This window comes from Sebastes umbrosus, chromosome 14 (assembly GCF_015220745.1).
Source record: "Sebastes umbrosus isolate fSebUmb1 chromosome 14, fSebUmb1.pri, whole genome shotgun sequence".
Lineage (NCBI taxonomy): Eukaryota > Metazoa > Chordata > Actinopteri > Perciformes > Sebastidae > Sebastes > Sebastes umbrosus.
Window position 1 is genome coordinate 20,726,005 of NC_051282.1, and position 21,292 is coordinate 20,747,296.

General features: G+C 37.6%; 1 protein-coding gene across 1 annotated transcript; it reads left to right on the forward strand.

Annotated features, from left to right (window-relative positions):
- The first annotated feature begins 4,237 nt into the window (after positions 1–4,237).
- rab5c (RAB5C, member RAS oncogene family) lies at positions 4,238–19,842 on the forward strand. The gene is made up of 6 exons (XM_037791098.1): positions 4,238–4,395; positions 13,109–13,425; positions 17,190–17,341; positions 17,560–17,682; positions 17,780–17,873; positions 18,337–19,842. Exons 2-6 carry the CDS (start codon positions 13,260–13,262, stop codon positions 18,462–18,464), a joined length of 663 nt encoding a protein of 220 aa, XP_037647026.1. The 5' UTR covers positions 4,238–4,395; positions 13,109–13,259; the 3' UTR covers positions 18,465–19,842.
- Positions 19,843–21,292: the final 1,450 nt, after the last annotated feature.

Consider the following 21,292-nt stretch of genomic DNA (forward strand, 5'->3'; position numbering starts at 1 on the left):
TAATTCTACTAAACCATATACCGTTACAACCCTATTGGGAACGGCTCAAGGCATTACTACTAGTCTTCAATACACTGCATACAGGCCTAACATAGGTTACCCTGTAGCATGCAACATTAAATCCTGACCTGAATGGTGTATTACGGCATGTTAGCTGTAATCTTGATGTAGTTGCATTAGTGTATCATCTGTAAAAAAACAACAACCAACCAACAAACAAACAGAAAGGGCCATTCTGTCAATGTTGATTTGATTCACAGGGTCACACTAGAGGAAGCAAATATCTATTTGTTATTTTTGAGACAAATTACAGCTTTGAAGATCTACATATCTTATATGAATATCAGGCAAGAACAGACCCCTGGATCATAATCATCAGAAACATGATGGTAAACACAAAGTCTGACTCTCATTATCACTTATTTTTAATCTGCAGTATTTTAGGCTGCAAGCTTCATTGTGTCATCTTGCCAGAGTGAATGTTTTTCAGGGTCAAAACATGGTGAATGTCTAACAGATTCATTAAAGAGAGTTTTCTCCTTCAGTCTGATCTTTTTTCTCTGGTTGTGCACGTTCATCAGCACTAATCTAGCAGCAAAGAACAACCAGCAAGGCCATGTAACCAACAGCAACACAGTGAGTAAAACAAACACAAGGTGAGTGCATGCACATAGGAAGTAAAACTGAATTGAAGAAATGGGTAGGTGAGAAACCACAACTGGAATGGGATCTGGGTAAAAATAAATTACAAATAATAACAAAAGTATTAGCATAAGATGAGATAAGATAAGATAAGATAAGATAAGATACGATTGTAATTAAGTACACTACTTGAATAAATGTACTTTGTTACATTCCACCACTGTATTCAAATAAATAAACATGAGTTGAACTCATTTCAAATTTAGTAGCTTAAAAGTAGGTCTAAGTATTTTATCTCTGATGCTTTAAAAAGTTGTTTGCAGTGTTCAGGTTTTGTTTTTAATTTAAATATGAATCAGATTAATAATTATGTTGAAATTAAGTATATTGATGACTTGGCGCAATATTTGTAAATCTGAACTCAACTCAAAACTTGGCCATGCACCTCATTATGCAAAATGGCCCATTTCAGAATCATATATTTTATATTACTGGATAATAATATATAGTAATGCATTAATATGTTCATCATTTTAATGTTGCAGCTGGTAAAGGTGAAGCTAATTTGAATTACTTTATATACTTATGATAATATGTAATAAGTGATGAGTTGATTTATATTGTGTATTAATACCCTAAATCTGCGAACTAACCAGTAACTAATTTCGGCCAATACATGTAGTGGAGTAAAAAGTACAATATTTGCCTCCAAAATGTATGGAGTAGAAAGGTAGTATATAATAGGAATACTCAAGTAGCGTACAAATTGTAAGTAAATAAATAAATACATAAATGAAATGAAATGAAATGAAATGAAATTTAATTTAATTTAATTTAATTTAATTTAATTATAAAATAACAAAAATAAAGAAATGTACTTAGTTACATTCTATGGAGTACCACAAGAGCCACGAAAATAGTAATAAAGCATTTAATTGATAACTAATTGCACAATAAAAAATAGGCATTAATACATTTGTTTACAAATTGATTTATTAATACATGGATAAATGGATTATATAACAAAGTAATTCATATTTTGACATTTTAATGTGCAATAAAAAGAAGAATTATGAAAGGAATTTACAAATTAATTATTAATCCATTAATAAATAGTTCAAGTTATATACAGTATATGTATATATAAATAGATTTTCTTTTTTTACTTGTGTATATTCTTTTTACTTATTTCTCTATTTTTTGTATATAATATGTTTTTCCTGTATCTACACTGGCTTCTTTTATATTAATATTAGGTTTGTTAAGTTTCTTTGTAGCAAGAATGTTATTATTGGGGACGTTTGTGAATGTAACATATATAATGATATATAAATATGAATAAATATAATATTGAAAAAAAATTGTTCATGTTAAAAAGAGGATTTGCAAAAACACTATAAAAAAGTCAAAAACATCATTTAAAAATACATTAATACATTTCTAAATAAATAATGGAATTTAAAAATCTATTTGAAAATGCAGTTTAAAAACTGGATTAACAAATTGAATCATTAAAGGGACTATTTGTAACTTTCAGAATTGCTGCTTAACAGCGACACCTGTGGCCGTGAAGTCAACGAATGTCAGCGTTGGGCTCGAGCTTGGTCGCGCTTGCTCGCTCTACATATACCTGAACAAGCATTGCTCAAAACAGTGAGGCGACACACGTCAGCTAAAACCACAATATCACTCTATATTTCAGCTGCTTGGCAGTAATGTTAGCTGACCGGACGAAGGTCTCTCCATGAATCACTGCTGATCCTAGTGTTGGCTTTTCTTGCCTAAGCCTCCGGGGCTCCACACGGAGTAACGTTATCGCCTCCCTCTGGCGCCCGCAGGGAGACACCGGCAACCGGAGCCTCTCCTCCGCTGCCTGTTTGCCGGCACCCAGTGTCTCCCTGCGGGCGCAGGAGGCAATAACGTTACTCCATGTGGAGCTCCGTCACTTCACAACACACGGAACACCTCTGTTGGTCTGGAGGAGCTGCAGCATTTATTTCTGCACAAACGTCCACTGAACATTCACTAGATATGCTCAGAGCTAAACTAACTCTTCTGCAGTGTGTAGTGAGCGCGCGTTCACGTCTAGAGGTGGAGCGAGAACGCGCGCGCTGTGTCAGTGAAGGCGAGCAGGCAACGGAGCAGTGACTTCAGCCACACGCAAGCGCGCATATGCGAGCGCGCATGTGTCCCGACCCGGTACATTTATACGCTTAGAAAGTTACAAACAGTCCCTTTAAAGGGACTATTTGTAACTTTGTATGCGCATAAATGTAGCGGGTCGTCACATGCGCGCTCGCATATGCGCGTTCGCGTGTAGCCGCTGTACCCTCCTCCTCTGCCTGCTCGCCTTCACTCAGACAGCTCTAGATGTGAACGTGCGCTCACTCCACACTGCAGAAGAGTTAGTTTAGCTCTGAGAATATCTAGTGAATGTTCAGTGGACGTTTGTGCAGAAATAACTGCTGCAGCTCCTCCAGACCAACAGAGGTTTCCCGTGTCTTGTGAAGTGATGGAGCTCTACAGAGATTTACGTTGTCTTCTCGTTACCGACCGGGTGCCGGTGTCTCCTCTACTCTCTCCGACTGCGGGCGGAGAGAGCAGAGGAGACACGCTGCAGAGCCCCGCTGCATCAGCCTGCACTTAGGCAGGAAAAGCCAACACTAGGACCAGATCTAAATCATGTTCATGGAGAGACCTTCGTCTGGTCAGCTAACATTACTGCCAAGCAGCTGAAATATATAGTGATATTGTGCTTTTAGCTGACGTGTGTCGCCTCACTGTTTTGAGCGATGCTCGTTCAGGTATATTTAGAGCGAGCAAGCGCGAGCCCGACGCTGACTTTCGTTGACTTCACGGCCACAGGTGTCGCTGTTAAGAAGCATTTCTGAAAGTTACAAATAGTCCCTTTAATGATTCAATTTGTTAATCCAGTTTTTAAACTGCATTTTCAAATAGATTTTTAAATCCCATAATTTATTTAGAAATGTATTAATGTATTTTTAAATGATGTTTTTGACTGTTTTATAGTGTTTTTGCAAATCCTCTTTTTAACGTGAACTTTTTTTTTTCAATATTATATTTATTCATATTTATATATCATTATATACAGTATGTTACATTCACAAACGTCCCCAATAATAACATTCTTGGTACAAAGAAACTTAACAAACCTAATATTAATATAAAAGAAGCCAGTATAGATACAGGAAAAAACATATTATATACAAAAAATAGAGAGATAAGTAAAAAGAATATACACAAGTAAAAAAAGAAAAGAAAATCTATCTACGATGCTCGTTCAGGTATATTTAGAGCGAGCAAGCGCGAGCCAAACGCTGACTTTCGTTGATTTCACGGCCACAGGTGTCACTGTTAAGCAGCAATTCTGAAAGTTACAAACAGTCCCTTTAATAACCACTGTATTCAAAATATATATATTTTTTTTTATTTAAACTTAAAATTTAGTATAGGTAACTATTTTAGCTATGTTTGCGGTGTTAATGATTCATTTCATCATTTTATTGTATGTATGTGTCGTCCCCCGGTGCAGGGTGTACTGCAGAAAGTGGTGTCTCGTGTAGACTGATGCTCGTGCTCTCATTGGTCAGAAACCCAACTGACAGAAGAGTGGGACGTTCCCGGAAAAAACTCGCTAACCGGAAGGGAAGGCCAGAGCCTCAGCAGAAGAAGAAAAAGAAGAAGAAGAAGAACACAGACACCGATGAGACCAGCGAAAGAAGAAAAAGTACTGTAAGTAACTTTACATTATACAATACGGAGGAGGTGAAACAGCAACACTGCTGGACTGGTTTGTCAACTGTCGTCTTTAGTCAACCGTTGAGCCAAGTCCGGGTTCAGCCTAACGTCCATCAGACACCGAGAGACACATAAACACGTCCTCAAAGACTCGACACAAACACAGCTGAGAAGCATAAGATATCATACATTTTATGCCAACAGCAGACACAATAACAAGCCTGAGTTAGTTAGTTAAATGTCAAACAGCTGACGACGAGAGGCCGAGAAAAGGAAAGTTGTCTGATGACGTTTGTCGATGCTAACCTAGCCAGCTAGCTAACGCTGTCAAATTTCATCTCATTTCCTTTATAGCTCGTTTATTGTGTCAACAATTCACACAAAGCCAAGCAAATTACGTCTTAATATCTGATGTTAGCTAGTTAGTAAGTTGGCAAACTGCTTAGCACAACTACTAGTCAGTGTTTATGCTATTTAAGTTATTTAAAAGGCTATCAAAGCTAAGTAGCTAACGTTATATCTGTGTTTATGTGTTTATTTGTTTATTTGTTTATTTGTTTTGCACAATTTAAGACTATACAACATAACAAAAAAAAAAATAATAATAATATACAGTGCAGGAAGAGGCAAAAACCCACTGGGCTTATCTGAAGCCTCCACCTATAGAGACAAGATTAATATAAAGAAATGATATGACTACATACATATATCTATCTTTACCATCCATCATAGCTTACAGGACACATTATGGTTAACTACGTTATAGTAGTTGATTCATGGTTTTCACAACATCAAACTTAGCTATCACTCTTGCTAAAGCTAGATCAACTTTTACATTTAGTTAATTTAATTGTAGCTATACATGATAACAATGGTAACATACACTAGTTGGGTAAACATTGCTTCTACTTTGAGCCTGTCAAATAGCTAATTATTGTTGTTAAACCTCAATTCACAGATAACTGTCAAGCCACTTGTTTCCCCTAAAGTAAATATATTTTATTTTATAGAAAAAAAGGTCGTTTGAAAGCTCTCTTTTGAAAGTGCTGTTATGGTTATAATATGGACCTGAAAATCTTGGACAAAAAGCAAATAAGGTGCAATCATTGCTGCATTTTGAGTAAATACAAGATGTTTTGCAAACTTCATGGATTTTACATTATGTAAAGCTTGTGTTTAAATGTTTGAACTGTCTTTCTGCAAATACATCATGAGACTACAGAGCTGTAGCAGATCCACCAGAGCAGCTTCAGAGAGGCAATTGTGAAAGTTCAATTCTGCAGAACATCTTTTGCTCAGACAGCTTTTTCTGTGAAAGGAGCGACGTCTTGGAATTCGCTACCTGATCACTTGAAATCTGCTGCAAACTTTACCACCTTTAAGAGAGCAACCAAATCATGTTTAATTCAGCGACAAACCTGTACTCATGTCTAGTTTTTACATGTAAATGTGTGCTTTATTGTATTTATTTATTTTTCCTGTACCCATTCCTGTTTTAATCTCTTATTTTCACCAAAAGCCCTTCTAGGGACAGGTGTTGCAAATTAGCATCCGCTATAAGCACTATGATACTGGCATCAGATAGCTGTTTTTAAGTTGTCTATGTACATTGTATTGGTCCCTATTAAACAAACCATGAATGAATATAATGTCAGATGCATTTTGAGCATACATCAATTTACAAGTACAAGTTTGAAGTTTTAACTTAAGAGACTCATCTGAGGTAGTTTAATAGGGTTCACACAGGTTCTCACACTCAGGCCACTAAATGCCAGTAAGCTTGTGTTTTTTCACACATGAAGTGTGATAAAGACATCATTACTGCTGACAGCATTTAAGTTGTAATTCTGCCAGTTTACATTGTTGGCGTTAATACTTGACTACATGTGTATCTCCTTACATTTAACAGCACATGCTTGTATCTTCGTAGCTTCTGTTTATTATGGCTGAATAAGGGGAACAGAGCATGGACCTTTGAGACAGAGAAGGGAAATACTTGCTTTAGTTCTTGTTAGTTTTATGGTGCATGAACCTTGTCCTTTTAAAGTAGTGACAGCCCTGAAAGAAGTACTGTGAATTTGTCCCCCATCAATATACATGATATTATTGTCATTTGTCACTTTTTATTTTTTTTTTACTCAGGCTTTTTCAGCACTGTCTAAAGTTGTAGGTCAGTAAGGTTGAACTGACAACTAGGGCCCAGTGTGTTTTAATTTCCTAAAGTGTATTATGGTCAGAGTATGTGTATAAGCCGGTGGCGGTGAGCCGCCATCAACTAGGCCCCAACCTTTTTTATATCTGCAGAAAGGAGCAAATTGACGTACCTGTTTTTATGATTCAACAAAAACTATTTGGGGAAAAACATGAGCAACACAGTCTCACGGCAGTTGGGGAAATAGTCACGGAATTTAATTTATTTGATTCGTGTACATAGACACAAATTTCCCTTTTTTTCGTGACGCTCAGCATGACTTTCAACAACGTATTTTTCGTGAGTTTTCTTACGAATGTCCAGCAACACGTGACACACATGTCAATTTCCTCTCCAGTCTTTTCAAAATAAAACTACTTAGTTAGGCTTAGGAAAATATCGACTTGGTTAGGCTTAGGCAACAAACTACTTAGTTAAGTTTAGGAAAAGATCGCGGTTTGGATAAAAATAACTCCGGAAGTTATGTGACAGATAAATTAACTTTGACTTGTGGTTTCATGCGGGACAGGAACACCGGTTTCCTGGGTGAAAGTCCTGTGTTTTTTGACCCATCCATCCACCCCATCCTTCTCCCTATGCATTGTCTGCTGCTCTCTATGCTCCCCGGTCTATGTACACAAATCAATACATTACATTTTGTGACTATCTCACAAACTGCTGTGTGACTGGGTTGGAAGGGGACAAAGGCTATTTTAGGTAACTTGATGAGTTGTGACCTGAGGCCATTCCTTGGAATGCATGCATGCATGGGTGCAGATGGGATTTTATTTTAATTTCAACTAGATTGCACCTATTTTAATGCATAACGGAAGAATTTGTAAGAGAAAGTCTTCCTTTTGTCTTTTGAAATGCCATGTTTAGAAAAACTGTTCAAGCCTCACCCTATACTGTAAGATTAATCGCAAATGATGAGCAATTATGTAACTTGGTGCCCTGAGGACTAACTGCTGTTCATTTTGTTTTCAGTTAGTAAACATCTTTATTAGTTTCAATTTTTTACTGTGATTTCACGAGGAGGTGCAGGTTTCGGCTGGGCCTATGGATCGCTATATTCCTCTATGTGGGTACAGAGCTTTTCACACAACAGTCACGACACAAGGAAGTGCCTGTGTTTTCCTATTGGCCTGGCTAACTAGTAGTGATGAGTATCATGTTTGCTTTTCCTGTGTTGTGTCCCCAGTTTCCCTGTCACCGTCACCAAAGCCATTCTTTATTAGAAACCCACACAATGGAATGGCTTACCTTCCAGATCAAGAGCATTTCCTGTTTCATTAGAGCTCTCAAGGATTGTTCTGCTTTTGTGTCTTTGTTGTTGTTTTGGGGCAAAATGTTACACAGCTTTTTGCCAATAATATGTAGGTCTTGAATACATAGCGTTCACAGTAAATGGAAGTTTGCTACTTCCAGGCGAGAGTTTGACCATTTGGCATTCTAGACAAAAGGAGGATGGTGATGTAGCCCCTCATATCAGACACCACCAGTTCTCCCAGGACCCCACCCTTCACATGAACTGAGCAGCACAAGTCCCTGCTTGTGTTCTTGAAACTGGTATAGTGATGCCTGCCACAAAGGTTGTTTGACTACTACTTAAATGCGTGACTGAGTTCAGATTTTTTCATTACATGTTGCCGCACTGTCAAGTTCACTTAAAATTTCTATGTTTATTTTCTATAATCAATAGCTAAGTTCCTTGCAAAGAACTTATGCTGTAATATATTTTAAATTGCATGGCCTGCAATCGAAAAATCAGCTAGGTAATTTTTCTTCTTGATTTAAATGTCCTCTTTACGATATCCAGAGCATTAATATTGCAGTAAACAACTATTTGCTATGTAAAGATATGGAGGAGTAATGTCTACCTGAGCAGAGAATGAAGTCGCTCTCCCTGTGTGTTTTGTAATCGAAGCTTTTCTGTGCTTTGTTGACATAGCCGGGTCGGCCATGCATGCTTTTAGTGCATGTGAGCGTGCCCCACTGGATAGCTCACGGCCGCCGCTCTGCATTGCTCTCATACGACAGTTACAGCCGATAACGCCGTCACCGTCTTCACGGAAGGGTAGCACCGAACCTCTGGGTCCCTGGCTCAGCCGTCGCCATGTTGAGAGCTGTGTGGATCTCGCATTTAGCACCTTTTAATTATTGCAAAAACTGAGGCCTATAAACTGGCGCTGTTGGTTGAAAACTGCATTTGAACTTCCATGTTTTGTTCATGGCGAAGAGGAAGAGAAGAATCCAAACTTTATCTAAATATTCGTGCCACAACAGTTTCAGACCGACACTATATGATATGAAATGCGTCTTTTCTTCAAAACTGGGAGTCCTAAAAACACTCTAGGAAACTGTTAACAGGTACTCAGACCTAATCATTTTTGCTAAAGTTTGTAGTGCAATGCATGTTTGAACATGGAGTTATGTGTTTCTTCCTGAGAAGTATTACATTACTTTATTAATTTGTTAATGAGTATTACCACTATCATTTAGTTTTTTCTTGTGACAACAACAGACACAGAGGAAGGGAATCATTATTTCGCAATGGGAGGCTACAGCATTTGCTTTCATAGAGTGAACAGCCATTATTCAAAGGGATATTGTATCATTTTATTATTTTTTTGTACACCGGTTTTGAATTTGAATAAAACTGCCATAAATTAGTTCTGTGCACACACTCCCATATTTAGGTGTTCAATGCACTGCAATCCCTGCTAAGAGCTTGGGTATCATGCTGGCAGCGGAGCATACAGGAGGAGGCCACGATGAATATTTCACAGGCTTTCCCTCTAGTTTGCTCCTTCTCCTCCCCCTTTCGCTGACCCATGTGCCACTGTCTCTCTCTGTGACCCACTTCCCTTGTGGAGGTCTTCAGAGCCCATTAGGGATACCATCAAAGCATCCGTCGCAGGCTGCTTAAGATGTGTGCAGGTCTGTCTCAGTGAAACAAAAGAGCCTCTGATCGCAAACTAGACAGCCACTTCTGCATTTATACTTTTATATGCTCATTATTGATGTTACTGTTTTGGCACTTAACAGTTACTATCATCAATCAGTAGGTAGCAGACTGTGTGTGTGTTTTGCTATTAATAGTTGTGTACTGCAACATCTGTTGGTAGCAAAAATAAATCTTCAGCCCAGGACACATAATTTGTTTTGCAAGTTACTCTTTATGTCTTTGAAACCTTCTTTCACTGTATTCATCCTGTGAATGGCTCCAGCACAGCCTACTTTTTGTGTTGGCCAAAACTTATAGAACATAGAAAGTAACTGCTGCATAACAAAACCTTTTCCCAAGACCCGTCACGATAACTACTTTTGTTGAACGATATATTGTCCCAGAAATAATTATGATAAACGATATTATTGATATAGTAATTAGGTGATAATTAGCAAGTAACCTATTTGAAATTTCTTTGGAATTACTGCCAAATTACCCCAATATTTACCTCAAAATTTATAAAAAAAATGACTATTATAAACATTATTTAATAATTCTATTCCGACAATAAGTCACACAATGGTGAGATTTGTGCCTGATCAGAAGTGTCTTCTATTAGTTTTGGTTTTCCACCTCCGATGAAGAGCAGCGCACAGCAATCTTCTGCACATCTTCTGTTCAAGAAAAGCAATTAGGCTAGATTTGAGGTGTTTGCTTGTCTGGTTGTTTTGTAGGTCTGTTTCCACAAGCCCAGTCTTGAGGAATGTAAACAGGTGAACAGCTCGTCTCTGAGTACAGTATAATGAGTACAGACCGTCTGTTCGACCCAGTGAACAGAGTGTCTTTATTCCTTCTCCAACTCTGCTGCTGGCCGCTGTGAAGGATTCCCTCTGTCTCTCGGGGCTTGTGATAGTGTGAGTCTGCTAGTTAAAGAGTCCAGTGAGACCTTAAATGCACTGCTGATGATGTCTGCTGTAGTTGGATACAGGTGTACGTCCATGCAGCCTTCTTAGAAAATCTATAACAAAAGTAAACAGATTTGGTAACATGCTGATGTTGGAGACTATTTCTTTAATCATAGAGACAACTTATTTTTACGTTTGAGTAAAATGGGAAAACTGTAAAGGAACTGGTATGTTTTTGTATCCCATAATGCTCTGTGGCAGTGATTTCACAGTGACTTGCACAGCAGAAATGCGTTCATAATGAATATATGCAGCATGGTTGGTTAGTACACTGTCAAATGAAACATGCCAGTTCTTAATACTTTATGGACAGAGCCATGATCTCCTGTCACATGCTGAAGCTTAAGTCCGGCTCAGCAACGAGCTGAGAAATAAGCCTAGACCAAACTCTAACTATTAGAACTTTAAAGACTATCAGCAGTGACGTCTTTCCTTCAGTTTTCCTCATTCTCAACATTTCATTTCTCTCTCAGGAATAGTCTCTAACCTCCTACTTGTCTTCAGTTTTCCTCATTCTCAACATTTCATTTCTCTCTCAGGAATAGTCTCTAACCTCCTACTTGTCTTTAGTATGTTGTTGTGTTTCTGCATTACAAAGCTGTGGCTATCCCAAGTTTTAATGTGCTCAGCAGTAAAATGTCTTCTGCAATCTCCACTTCCTGCTTTGAGCTGAGTTGTGTTTCCTGCTTTGACCAAGCAGAAGCTGGCTGACCTCATGTGCATCACCCAACTGAAAAAATAGATTAGGCAATATTTCATATATGCAAAACAGGCCGCCTTCGTGTGCTGTTATCACGTAAAGTTGTGTGGATAATTTGGGCTAAATTAGGTTGAATGAAATGCTTTTAAAACTTTAAAGTACAGCTCTGTGTAACAGGCTCCTTTTAGTACTGAATCTAAAACAAGACTGAGTCAAAATACATTGTGGTCCTTCCAAAAATAAATGTGGTCACCGGAAGTTGCCTTGTTGATTTCATTTTTGACTCGTTGATTAATGTTTCATTATATGGTTTCGGTATCACTACATGGAAATACTCATAGAGATCTTAACACTATAGTCATGGCTTCAAACTGTTGCCAGATATCTGTTAAGGGATGACTCACAGGAACAAATGTGCTGAGCTTATGCTTGGGGGCGAGTGTTGGGCAACACTTAATACTAGTTTCTATGGTTTGTGTTTCATTTCTTCAAATTATAGTTTTACATTTGTTTACACCTACCTCTGTTCACGTGCACTATTAATTCTCCAGATCTACATAATTCTATTTGTATATTATAATTGTATGCATTTTCATACTGTATATATTTTATTTATTTCAAAATATAGATAGATTGATAGATGCATAGATGTACTTGATCCCAAATTGGGAGGCAGGTTATCCAGGCAATGCACAGGAACAGTAAATACAAAGTAAATATACATACTGTATCAACACCAGAGATATATATCTTTAGTATACACAATATAAAGAATATATTAGATACATTATGAATATACCAGACTACTACAACTAACTTAGAAAATATAAAATATAAACATAGAATAACAATAACATACTATGTTATTCTATCTATTCTGTGTTGTATTAGTGCACCATGTACATATCAAAAACACACACTGTTAGGACAACCTGTGGGAGCATGAGAGGACTCAGTTTCAAACAATACATAAGTGTTCTCCTCCGGTAGCACTTGTTTATACTAAACATGGTTCAATGATAAGCTCTTCATTTGGAGGCCCCGCCCCAGTGTGATGCATGTTTCTGTGTCAACAACTTAAACTCTAAATTGTCTGATGGTAATCTTGGCTAAAACAAAAGCTTTAGTGCAGATATATTTTACAGTTACACTATATTTTACTTAAGTCATGATTACTCTTATTGGCAAGTGCCAGCAGGAATTAATGAATTCATCTCAGTTTGTTTTTTTTAATTAACTACTTACTATAGAGAGGCAAAGTCTCTCCCCTTCTGGTGGACCCCATGGGATCTTATTTTGGAAAAACGGTAGTCAACGGCAAGAGACAAATATTTTTTTGATTCTGTTTGAATTGCGACATGAATAGCACATATAACGTTTGTCAATTTAGAACATAATTTTGCAAGTCAAGAAGGTCAGTTTGTCGTACGTTTGTTGTAGTATCATTTACTTTTTTGTGTGAAACCGCGATGAAGTACATCTCTTGTCTCGTACAATAGACGTCAGCCGTTGCTGGTGTGAGTACATCCCAGTACAGAACACACAGGCATCGTAGCTTCAGCGAGAGAGACGCCACTACGTGATTTTTGGGTGTGTAGTCTAATTACATATTTTCACAGTCTTATACTACAACAAACCGACTTTCTTGACTTGCAAAATTATGTTTTAAATTATGTTTTAAATCATATGTGTGATTCATGGAGCAATTAAACTGGATCAAAAAATGTTTGTCTCTCGCCGTTGACTACTGTACATGTTTTTTAACGAAATAAGGTCCCATGCTGGTCCACCGTAAGGGGAGGGACGTTGCCTCTCTATAATATTTAGCAGCTAACATGGTTGTTTTTAATAGAAAGCCTGTAGAGTAAAGCTTAACCTACTGAATATGTTGTGTTTTCCAGCTCCCACTGGTGAGGTCTCCTCTTCCTCTGGCTCATCTACCTGCCTGAAGCGTCTAGCTCAGCCTCACCAGCCCCTGCACCAAGCCTAAAGCCAACCACACTTCCTCCCTCTTCTCCCGGCTTCTACTTCTCCCTCCCGATTTTCAACACTATGGCAGGGCGAGGCGGACCAGCACGGACCAACGGCACTGCAGCAAACAACAAGATCTGCCAGTTTAAGCTAGTGCTGTTGGGGGAATCGGCGGTGGGGAAGTCCAGCTTGGTGCTGCGCTTTGTCAAAGGCCAGTTCCACGAGTACCAGGAGAGCACCATCGGAGGTGAGGGTTTTGTGTCTTTGCTCTCTGTCATGCTTTAATGGCATCATAGCTGTAACATCTCTTAATTTACAGCTCAGAGGGATACAAAGATATAATCAATGGAATGATTTAAAACTTATATTACAGAACTTCACCTAAACAATAATAACACAATTATTACACAACCCATACAGTTTTCATCCCATTTTTTTAAAACTATCATTGTCATAAATGCATCATGTGGCTGTACAGACAACATTTTCAACATGTCAGTGGACAGTAACATGAATGCTGAAGCAGAAAGAACATGTTCCTGCTGGTACAGAGGAACTGATTGCTCGCTTGTCGGTCTTAATGTTTTCCGTTGTGCAGGAGAAGGAGTGGCAGAACCAGTTCTTTGCAGCTGATCACCTGACTCTCCCATGAGCCACCAAGCTCCTCACACATGGGAGACATTTATATTGATTTTGCAGGAACTAATTACATTTTCAAATATTTTTGGAGCTGAAAATGACTTTAGATTGTCCTCTGCAAATACCAGTTCTGAGGAGGAAGCAGAGGAGTGAGGTTACTTGAAACAGGAAGGAATTGAGACAACAATGGGGATTTCCTGGACCTCCTGTAGACCAGTGAGGCTGGTGAAAGAGTATTGTTACATTTTCAAGCAAGAATATTATAGTCTGTCTGTGGCTTTGACATTTTTCAGAGTGGTGGTGTTAAATGTGTTGGTTTTTCTACTTTATGGTGACTACAGCTTGAGGGCTACAGAAGTCAACTTTTAACTCGGATGTTAAGTGCAAATCCTCAGTCCAGCTGGAAAAGCAACATTGACAGGTTTCCACTGGAGCTGCTGGTTTTTTGTTCATTATTACATTAACTTTACTCTCATCTTTCCCACTGGCCTCCCACAGCCTAAACACTCTGAAGGGTCTGAATCCTTCAGCTTACTGCTGAAATGACAATGTGCTTTCTTTGTCAGTATGCTGGATTTAACAGATTTGACCATGTAAATGTTCTCATATTCTTATTTTTAAAAACAGGAAGATATAAGTCTTGTCAGGGCAGCCTAATTTGAAAGGGGACATATTATGCTCATTTTCAGGTTCATTCTTGTATTTTGGGTTTCTACTAGAACATGTTTACATGTTGTAAAGGTCCAGTGTGTAGGATCTAGCGGTATCTAGTCTCTCCTGTGTGCCAAGCGTGTTGGAGAGCTACGGTGACCGAATGGCCCTCTTTAGAGCCATTTGGAGCAGAGCCAGTGCTTAGAGTGTGTGTGTATGTTGGAAATGAGTGGTGAAGCAAGAGAGACAGAGTGGCGGTAGCGGGACCGAGTAATGTTATTAATTTCAGACCAAGCAGGAAAAGATAACAGAGTTTGGTTTGTCCGTTCTGGGCCACTGTAGAAACATGGCGGTGCAACATGGCGGACTCCATAGAGAGGACCCGCTACCTATGTAGATATGAAGGGCTCATTCTAAGCTAACGAAAACACATAGATTCTTATTATCAGGTGATTAAACACTAAAGAACAAATAATTATTAATATTATTTTCCATTTCTGCCAGTAGATCCCCATAAATGTTACACACTGGTCCTTTAATGTTCAAAAACCCATATTCACCCTCTGTCTGAAACGCTTTGTTTTAGCGCCTGTCTCTTTAAAATACCCAGTCTGCTCTGATTGGCTTGCGAGCATGAATATGGTGCACCTTTACAAAGGTAATTGTCAAGCTGTGGGCAATATATACTAATGTGACATAGGAAGGGGAGCCAAATCTGAATAGCTTTCTGAATCTTATATTTTCTGATCTAGACGGCCACAAAAACTGACTGGGTTAGTCTTATTCACAGTTTGTGGGTTGGTAGGCACTTCAGATACACAAATGTATGAGCACAAGCACTGAAAAAGTGAGTTTTCATTGATATGTCCCCTTTAAAGTTGACGTGAAATCAAAATGTATAGTCTACAACCCATAGAAACACTTAATGATAAACTGATTATTGAACATTAACGTGGCTGACAATCAATTAAGGAAGTTGCTTATAATTTGCGTCCCTAAAAGATAGGGCGGCAACTAACAATTATTTTCATTAGCGATTAATCAGATAATAATCAGAGCCCAACATCTTCTTTTTTTTTTAAATCAAAGTTTTTTTTTATTAATTCTTTGAAATGCATATAAACATACTGGCACACAAAACCAGATGCTACAATAGATCAATTAAAATTAAGGAACAAAATAAATTGAAGAAAACAAAATAAATCTAGGCACACAAAATTAGCTACAAGTAGAAACTTCAGACCAAACTTCAAAAACCTTTCCTTGGTAATTATTATTCCAAGTTGGTTGTTTTGTAAAACCGAGAAAAGCAGGAAATAAAGGAAGAGCAGCAGAAACATAACTTAATTTTGTAATTTCTCTGTTTTACGTTGAACCAGTGTTTCTTCTCAATGTGTTCCTCCATCTGATGAGTAATGTGGCCGTAGGATGTGTGGACAGGATGCTCAGTGCTTTACACTCAGGACGAGTCAGCATGTTTTATATTCTCCTGAACCTTGTGGTCAGCTGCACGCTGGGCAAAGATTACAAAGCTTTAAAGTATGTGCAAGTGAGTGCTCAGTTTCCTCCGTCATGTGACAGTCGGCTGAGTAAGCGACTTGTATGCAGTTGTGCCTGCTCGCTATGTGCTACAGTTTGTTTTCACTGTACACATGATATTCTTTTCTCTTTTGTGTATTTCCATGACGCTGTATTTCCCCGGCATCATGTTTTCTTAATTGTGCTGTTTGTAGTTCCAGTCAGTTCTGTAGAGGTTACATACCTCCCCGAATTTTTTATTTTTATTTTTTTGTCTTTTTATAATTTCAGTGAGTACCATTCCTCCTCGTTTCATCATGGTCTTAATCACTGTATTATGAAGCAGGGCTGTAGTTCTCTAGTCCAGTCTCCCACATTTTTTAAGTCTTACACTTGTCTTTTTCTCGTGCCATGTTGGACTCTTGGTCTCGGCTACTAAGAACTGGTCAAGTTGTTCTTAGTCTGTTATAGGGCTGCACAATTAATCAAATATTAATCGCGATCACAATGATTAAATTAAGAGCATAAAATTGTTTATTTAGCTCTTATTGTTGCTAATTTTGCTTTTGAAGTGCACCAGACTGAAAAATGTAACTTTAAAATGTAGCTAACAAAGGGGTAGGGTGAATATTCCTCTATTTTTTCATTTTGCTACATATTTAGCAGAAAAAAAATATTGCAATGTCAGCTTTTTCCAACATCCTGCAGCTCTAATTTGTACATTAGCAGGAATGTAGCACAGCATGGAAGTGAAAACAGCGCTCTGTTTATTTTAATGTGAAAGTGTAATTAAAATGTTGCTAAAATCATTGAATAATTGTGATATCAATATTGATCAAAATAATTGTGATTAGCATTTTGGCCATAATCGTGCAGCCCTAGCCTGTTATGTACTAAGCATTTTGCCTGCATTAACAGAAATGAGCTGTTATCCAAGCTTTGTGCATGATTACACTGGAGAGCTTTAACTGGTCTCCGTTGGCCCAACTCCTTAATCACTATATTAACATTGAAAAGACACTATTGCCAATTAATGGTCTTGAACAGGTTTTTAATTTGCTCTTGACTCGGACTTGACTGGACCTGGTCTTGGACTTGATTATGTTGGTCTTGACTACAGCCCTGTTGTGAAGTTTAAATGTTAAATTCCAGTCCTATATATGCCTACTGATGATGATTTTCTGCTCTTATTTCCTTTTCCAGCTGCCTTCCTCACACAGACGGTATGTTTGGATGATACAACGGTCAAGTTTGAGATCTGGGACACTGCAGGACAGGAACGGTATCACAGCTTGGCACCCATGTACTACAGGGGAGCCCAGGCCGCCATCGTGGTCTACGATATCACCAACACAGTAAGTTCCAGGGTCTGTGACGGGACATCAGCCAAGACAGTCTTGTGTCATCTGTTTGCTGACCCTTGTCTTCCAGTTTGGGTTGATGATTGCTTAATTCAAGAGACAGCTCCAGACCTTTGCTCTTTTAACTCAATCGTAACATGTGAAACTTGCATCAGGGATTTAAAGTTTAAAAGCACAGTGTCTCATTAGTGTTGTTTTTTTTTTTTTTTAAGGATACATTCACACGTGCAAAGAACTGGGTGAAGGAGCTCCAGCGACAAGCCAGCCCGAATATTGTTATTGCACTGGCAGGAAACAAAGCAGATCTGGCCAACAAGAGAGCCATAGATTTCCAGGTAAAGAGGGATTTTTACAGTCTGATATTGAAGTTCACAATTGTTTAATGAAATTAATGAAAGTTGTCAATTTGTCCGTTGCTGTGTGTTTCTTTAGGAAGCACAAGCGTATGCAGATGACAACAGTTTGCTCTTCATGGAGACTTCAGCCAAGACTGCTATGAATGTCAATGAGATTTTTATGGCTATAGGTGAGTGATCAACACATTTTACTGTCCTGTAAACCTGCAACAATGTGCTGTTTAATCTGCCGATTACTTTCTCCATTAATCGTTGATCATTTTGTTTATAAAATAATGGGGAATGTAATTTACCGGAGCTCAAGATGGCATCTTCAAATTCCTTACTTTATTTGACCATCAGTCCAAAACCCAAAGCAATTCACTTTACTGTAATGCAAAACAGGGAAAAACAGCAAATCCTCACATCGCAGTTACTGGAACCAGTGTTTGCTTTAAGTTACTGAGAGGAACTTTTAACTGGTTATGAAACAGTCTCAATTTAATTCTGGTGCCTCTATATGACCTGTATAAGTACATCGTTATCGACATAACTATCAAGAGAATAATCAATAATGAAAATAGTCATTTGTTGCCCTACTGTCATGTTGCCATAGTGCAGAAATTATTTTGTTGTACTCTAAACCCCAAACAGCCAAGAAGCTTCCCAAGAACGAGTCTCAGGGCGGAGCGGGTGCTGGCGGACGAACCAGAGGCGGCGTGGACCTGCAGGAAGCTGCGCCGCAGGGCAGAAGTGGCCAGTGCTGTGGGGGCGGGAACTAACTAAAACACGAAAAACGCGTCAGCTGATCTAACCGATCCACAGCTTCGATCAACCAGACCAGATATTAGCCAGCTGTCAAACAATGTCCCATTGGTCAAACCAAACCAAGGTCGGACCAACCACCCTATGAGCACCAATTAACTGTTTGGCAAACGAGTCCACTGGCCAGTAAACCGCCAGATCCCTCTGACGGTTGAACCAACCAAGAAATCAATTTACAGAATCGTGTTTTAACCCCAGGACTTGCCAATCCATGACCTCTCTATTGATGATGGACACTTGACGTCACCTTAGGGGAATAAAAAAACGTCCCATTCATGGAAGAAGGAAAAAAAAAAAAGATCAGTCATTACCAATGGCACTTAATAGGGCCATCTTGCTCACCTTTTCTGTATTTGTGTGGAGGGAAAAAAAATGAAAGCAACAGGAATGAATATAAACAGGCGTATTGTCCTTTCTCTTCTGCCCTCTGCTTTTTCATGCACCGTAAATTAAAAAGTATTTCCATCATGGTCTTATGACACTGTTAAAACTCCAGGTGCATGCAGCAGTCCTTCACTTTTCTGTCTTGTTCCTGGTCAGCTTCCTGGAAAAGATGAAGAGAGAAGGTTTCGTAACAGGAGAACGGGAATGGACCGGTATTTCCTTCTTGATAGAGCTGTGTAGATTGAATTATTACATTGTTATTGTTATCACTATTATTATTATTACTTCTTTTGACACAGGCTGTTCAGTATGATTTTAAAGCCTTCATGGTTTTACAATCACCCATCTATGTTATCAAACCATATACAGTAAATAGTACTTTATTAACATTGTCACCCATAAGTAATTTTAGCATTAATGTAATGTTTTTGAATCATCAGTGTACAATGACAAATACATGAAGCAAGATTTGTTTTCTTGACCAAAATCACAACTGTGTATTGACAACTGTATTTGTATCAGCCTTTTCAAGTTTATAATCAATCAGTAGTTATTGTCAAAACAATATCTTCCCAATCTCTACATGATGTTTTGTCAACCTTAATTATTTTGTGATGGATTATTTTTTTTTAATGTCTTAATTTTTTTTTTTCTGAAGATCTATGGTATTAAATGCACTGGTTCTGTCTCATCATCTTTGTGAATTGAGATGTTATCGTCAGCTTCCTTTCCCTTTTTCTTTTCTCTCTCTCTCTTTGTTTTTACTCTTCATATCAGGGAGGGATTGCTTTCAAGTGTAATGTCATCCTGTTATGGCATCGACAACTAGCACAACAGTACCTGCACAGCAGCCACTGCTGTTAGGTTGGGGGGCGATAATGGGGAGGGTTCGGTCATGGGTAGATAAAGAAGAAAAGAAATGTAATTTTACCAATAAACAAGGGGAAGGTATCTTTTCTGTATGCCTGTTTAATCATTTCACTATATCCAAATATTGATGACTCAGTCATTTTAGTAGTGACAACAACCAGTGGGAAATTTGCTTTTTATTTACTTTTATTTAAACCATCATAGCTCTACGTTCAGAAAATATAAAAGACCAAAATGAAAAAAATTCTAAATCTAAAATTAATCTAGATTTATTTTTTACTTATATTTAGACAAGTGTGAAAACATTGAACCACATTTGTAAATATATGGGACTTTTCATACTTTTGTCCACAAACTACATTACCCATAATCCCCAGAGGTGAGGCGTGTTGCTTTCAAGTGCTACAACTTGTCTGTGTACAACCGAGTGTCTTTTCAAGCCAGATGTACTGACACTTCCAATTAGGCTACCTTTAGAAAAAAAATGAATCTAATAATAAATAACAAAGAGTGATAGGCTGCAGTGTTTTTTAATATTCTGTCTATTGATAAGTATTAAGGTAATATTTATTTCAGTAGGGCTGTTTATTGTTATAATTAAGAAAGTGAGCAGATATAATTGATACCTCTAAAAAATAATATCGATAACATTCCAGTTTAGAAATATAGAGTTATATCTGCACTTTTGTGGTCAAAATCTTTTTTGTTTTCCATTTAATTCAATGTGTTAGTTATTTATTCTTTATTGGGTGCATTCCTTATGCTAAAAAAATTATTATTAAGAACCAAAATAAATTACTACTACTACAACTTGTCTATGACAGTTACCGCTAAAACAAATAATAAGCTTCATCATTTTATGATTGATCATCGTATTTTGACAACCGGAAGTAATAGTATGGTAAGACACTCACCTACTGCCAGCTACCTCAGGAGAATAAAGACAGACATAATAACATACCACAACTTCCGGTAAGGAAATTCAAAATAAAACTCAAATTAGTGAGAGCTGCAGTGATAATGTAAATATGGATGTTTATTGATGATAACAATCTAAGTAAATGTAACGACCAATGGTTCTTTTCTTTTTTTTCAGTAAACTTTATTTTAGATTTGTAAACAATCAACGCATAGGTAAGCAATACATAGAAAGGAAAAATAAAGGGATAAATAAAAATAAACAAAAAAATATAATAAATCAAGTAACTTAAAACAAGAAACATGCCAGGGATTAATACAAATAAATAAATAAATAAATAACAGTAACTTAAAAACATTCAAATGGGAGCACAAATTTACCGTTTTACTAGCCTTTTTTTTGTTTGTTTTTGCAGAAGATATTGTCTTAATATATAGTTCCATTTCTTTCTTAAAAACATTAAAGTGAGGATTAACTCTCGCAAATTTGCATTTATGAATGATATAGATATAGATATAGATATAGATATAGGGATATATATTTTCCAATAGAAGTTTAAAGTCATATATTTTTTCGAGATAAATCTAAAAATATCTTGCCACAGTTTACAGG

Coding starts and splice junctions, on each gene's coding strand:
- rab5c (XM_037791098.1), top strand. CDS start 13,260: ATGGCAGGGCGAGGCGGACCAGCACGGACCAACGGCACTGCAGCAAAC. Junction 17,342..17,559: donor TCTACGATATCACCAACACA/GTAAGTTCCAGG, acceptor TTTTTTTTTAAG/GATACATTCACACGTGCAAA. Junction 17,874..18,336: donor TGAGATTTTTATGGCTATAG/GTGAGTGATCAA, acceptor AACCCCAAACAG/CCAAGAAGCTTCCCAAGAAC.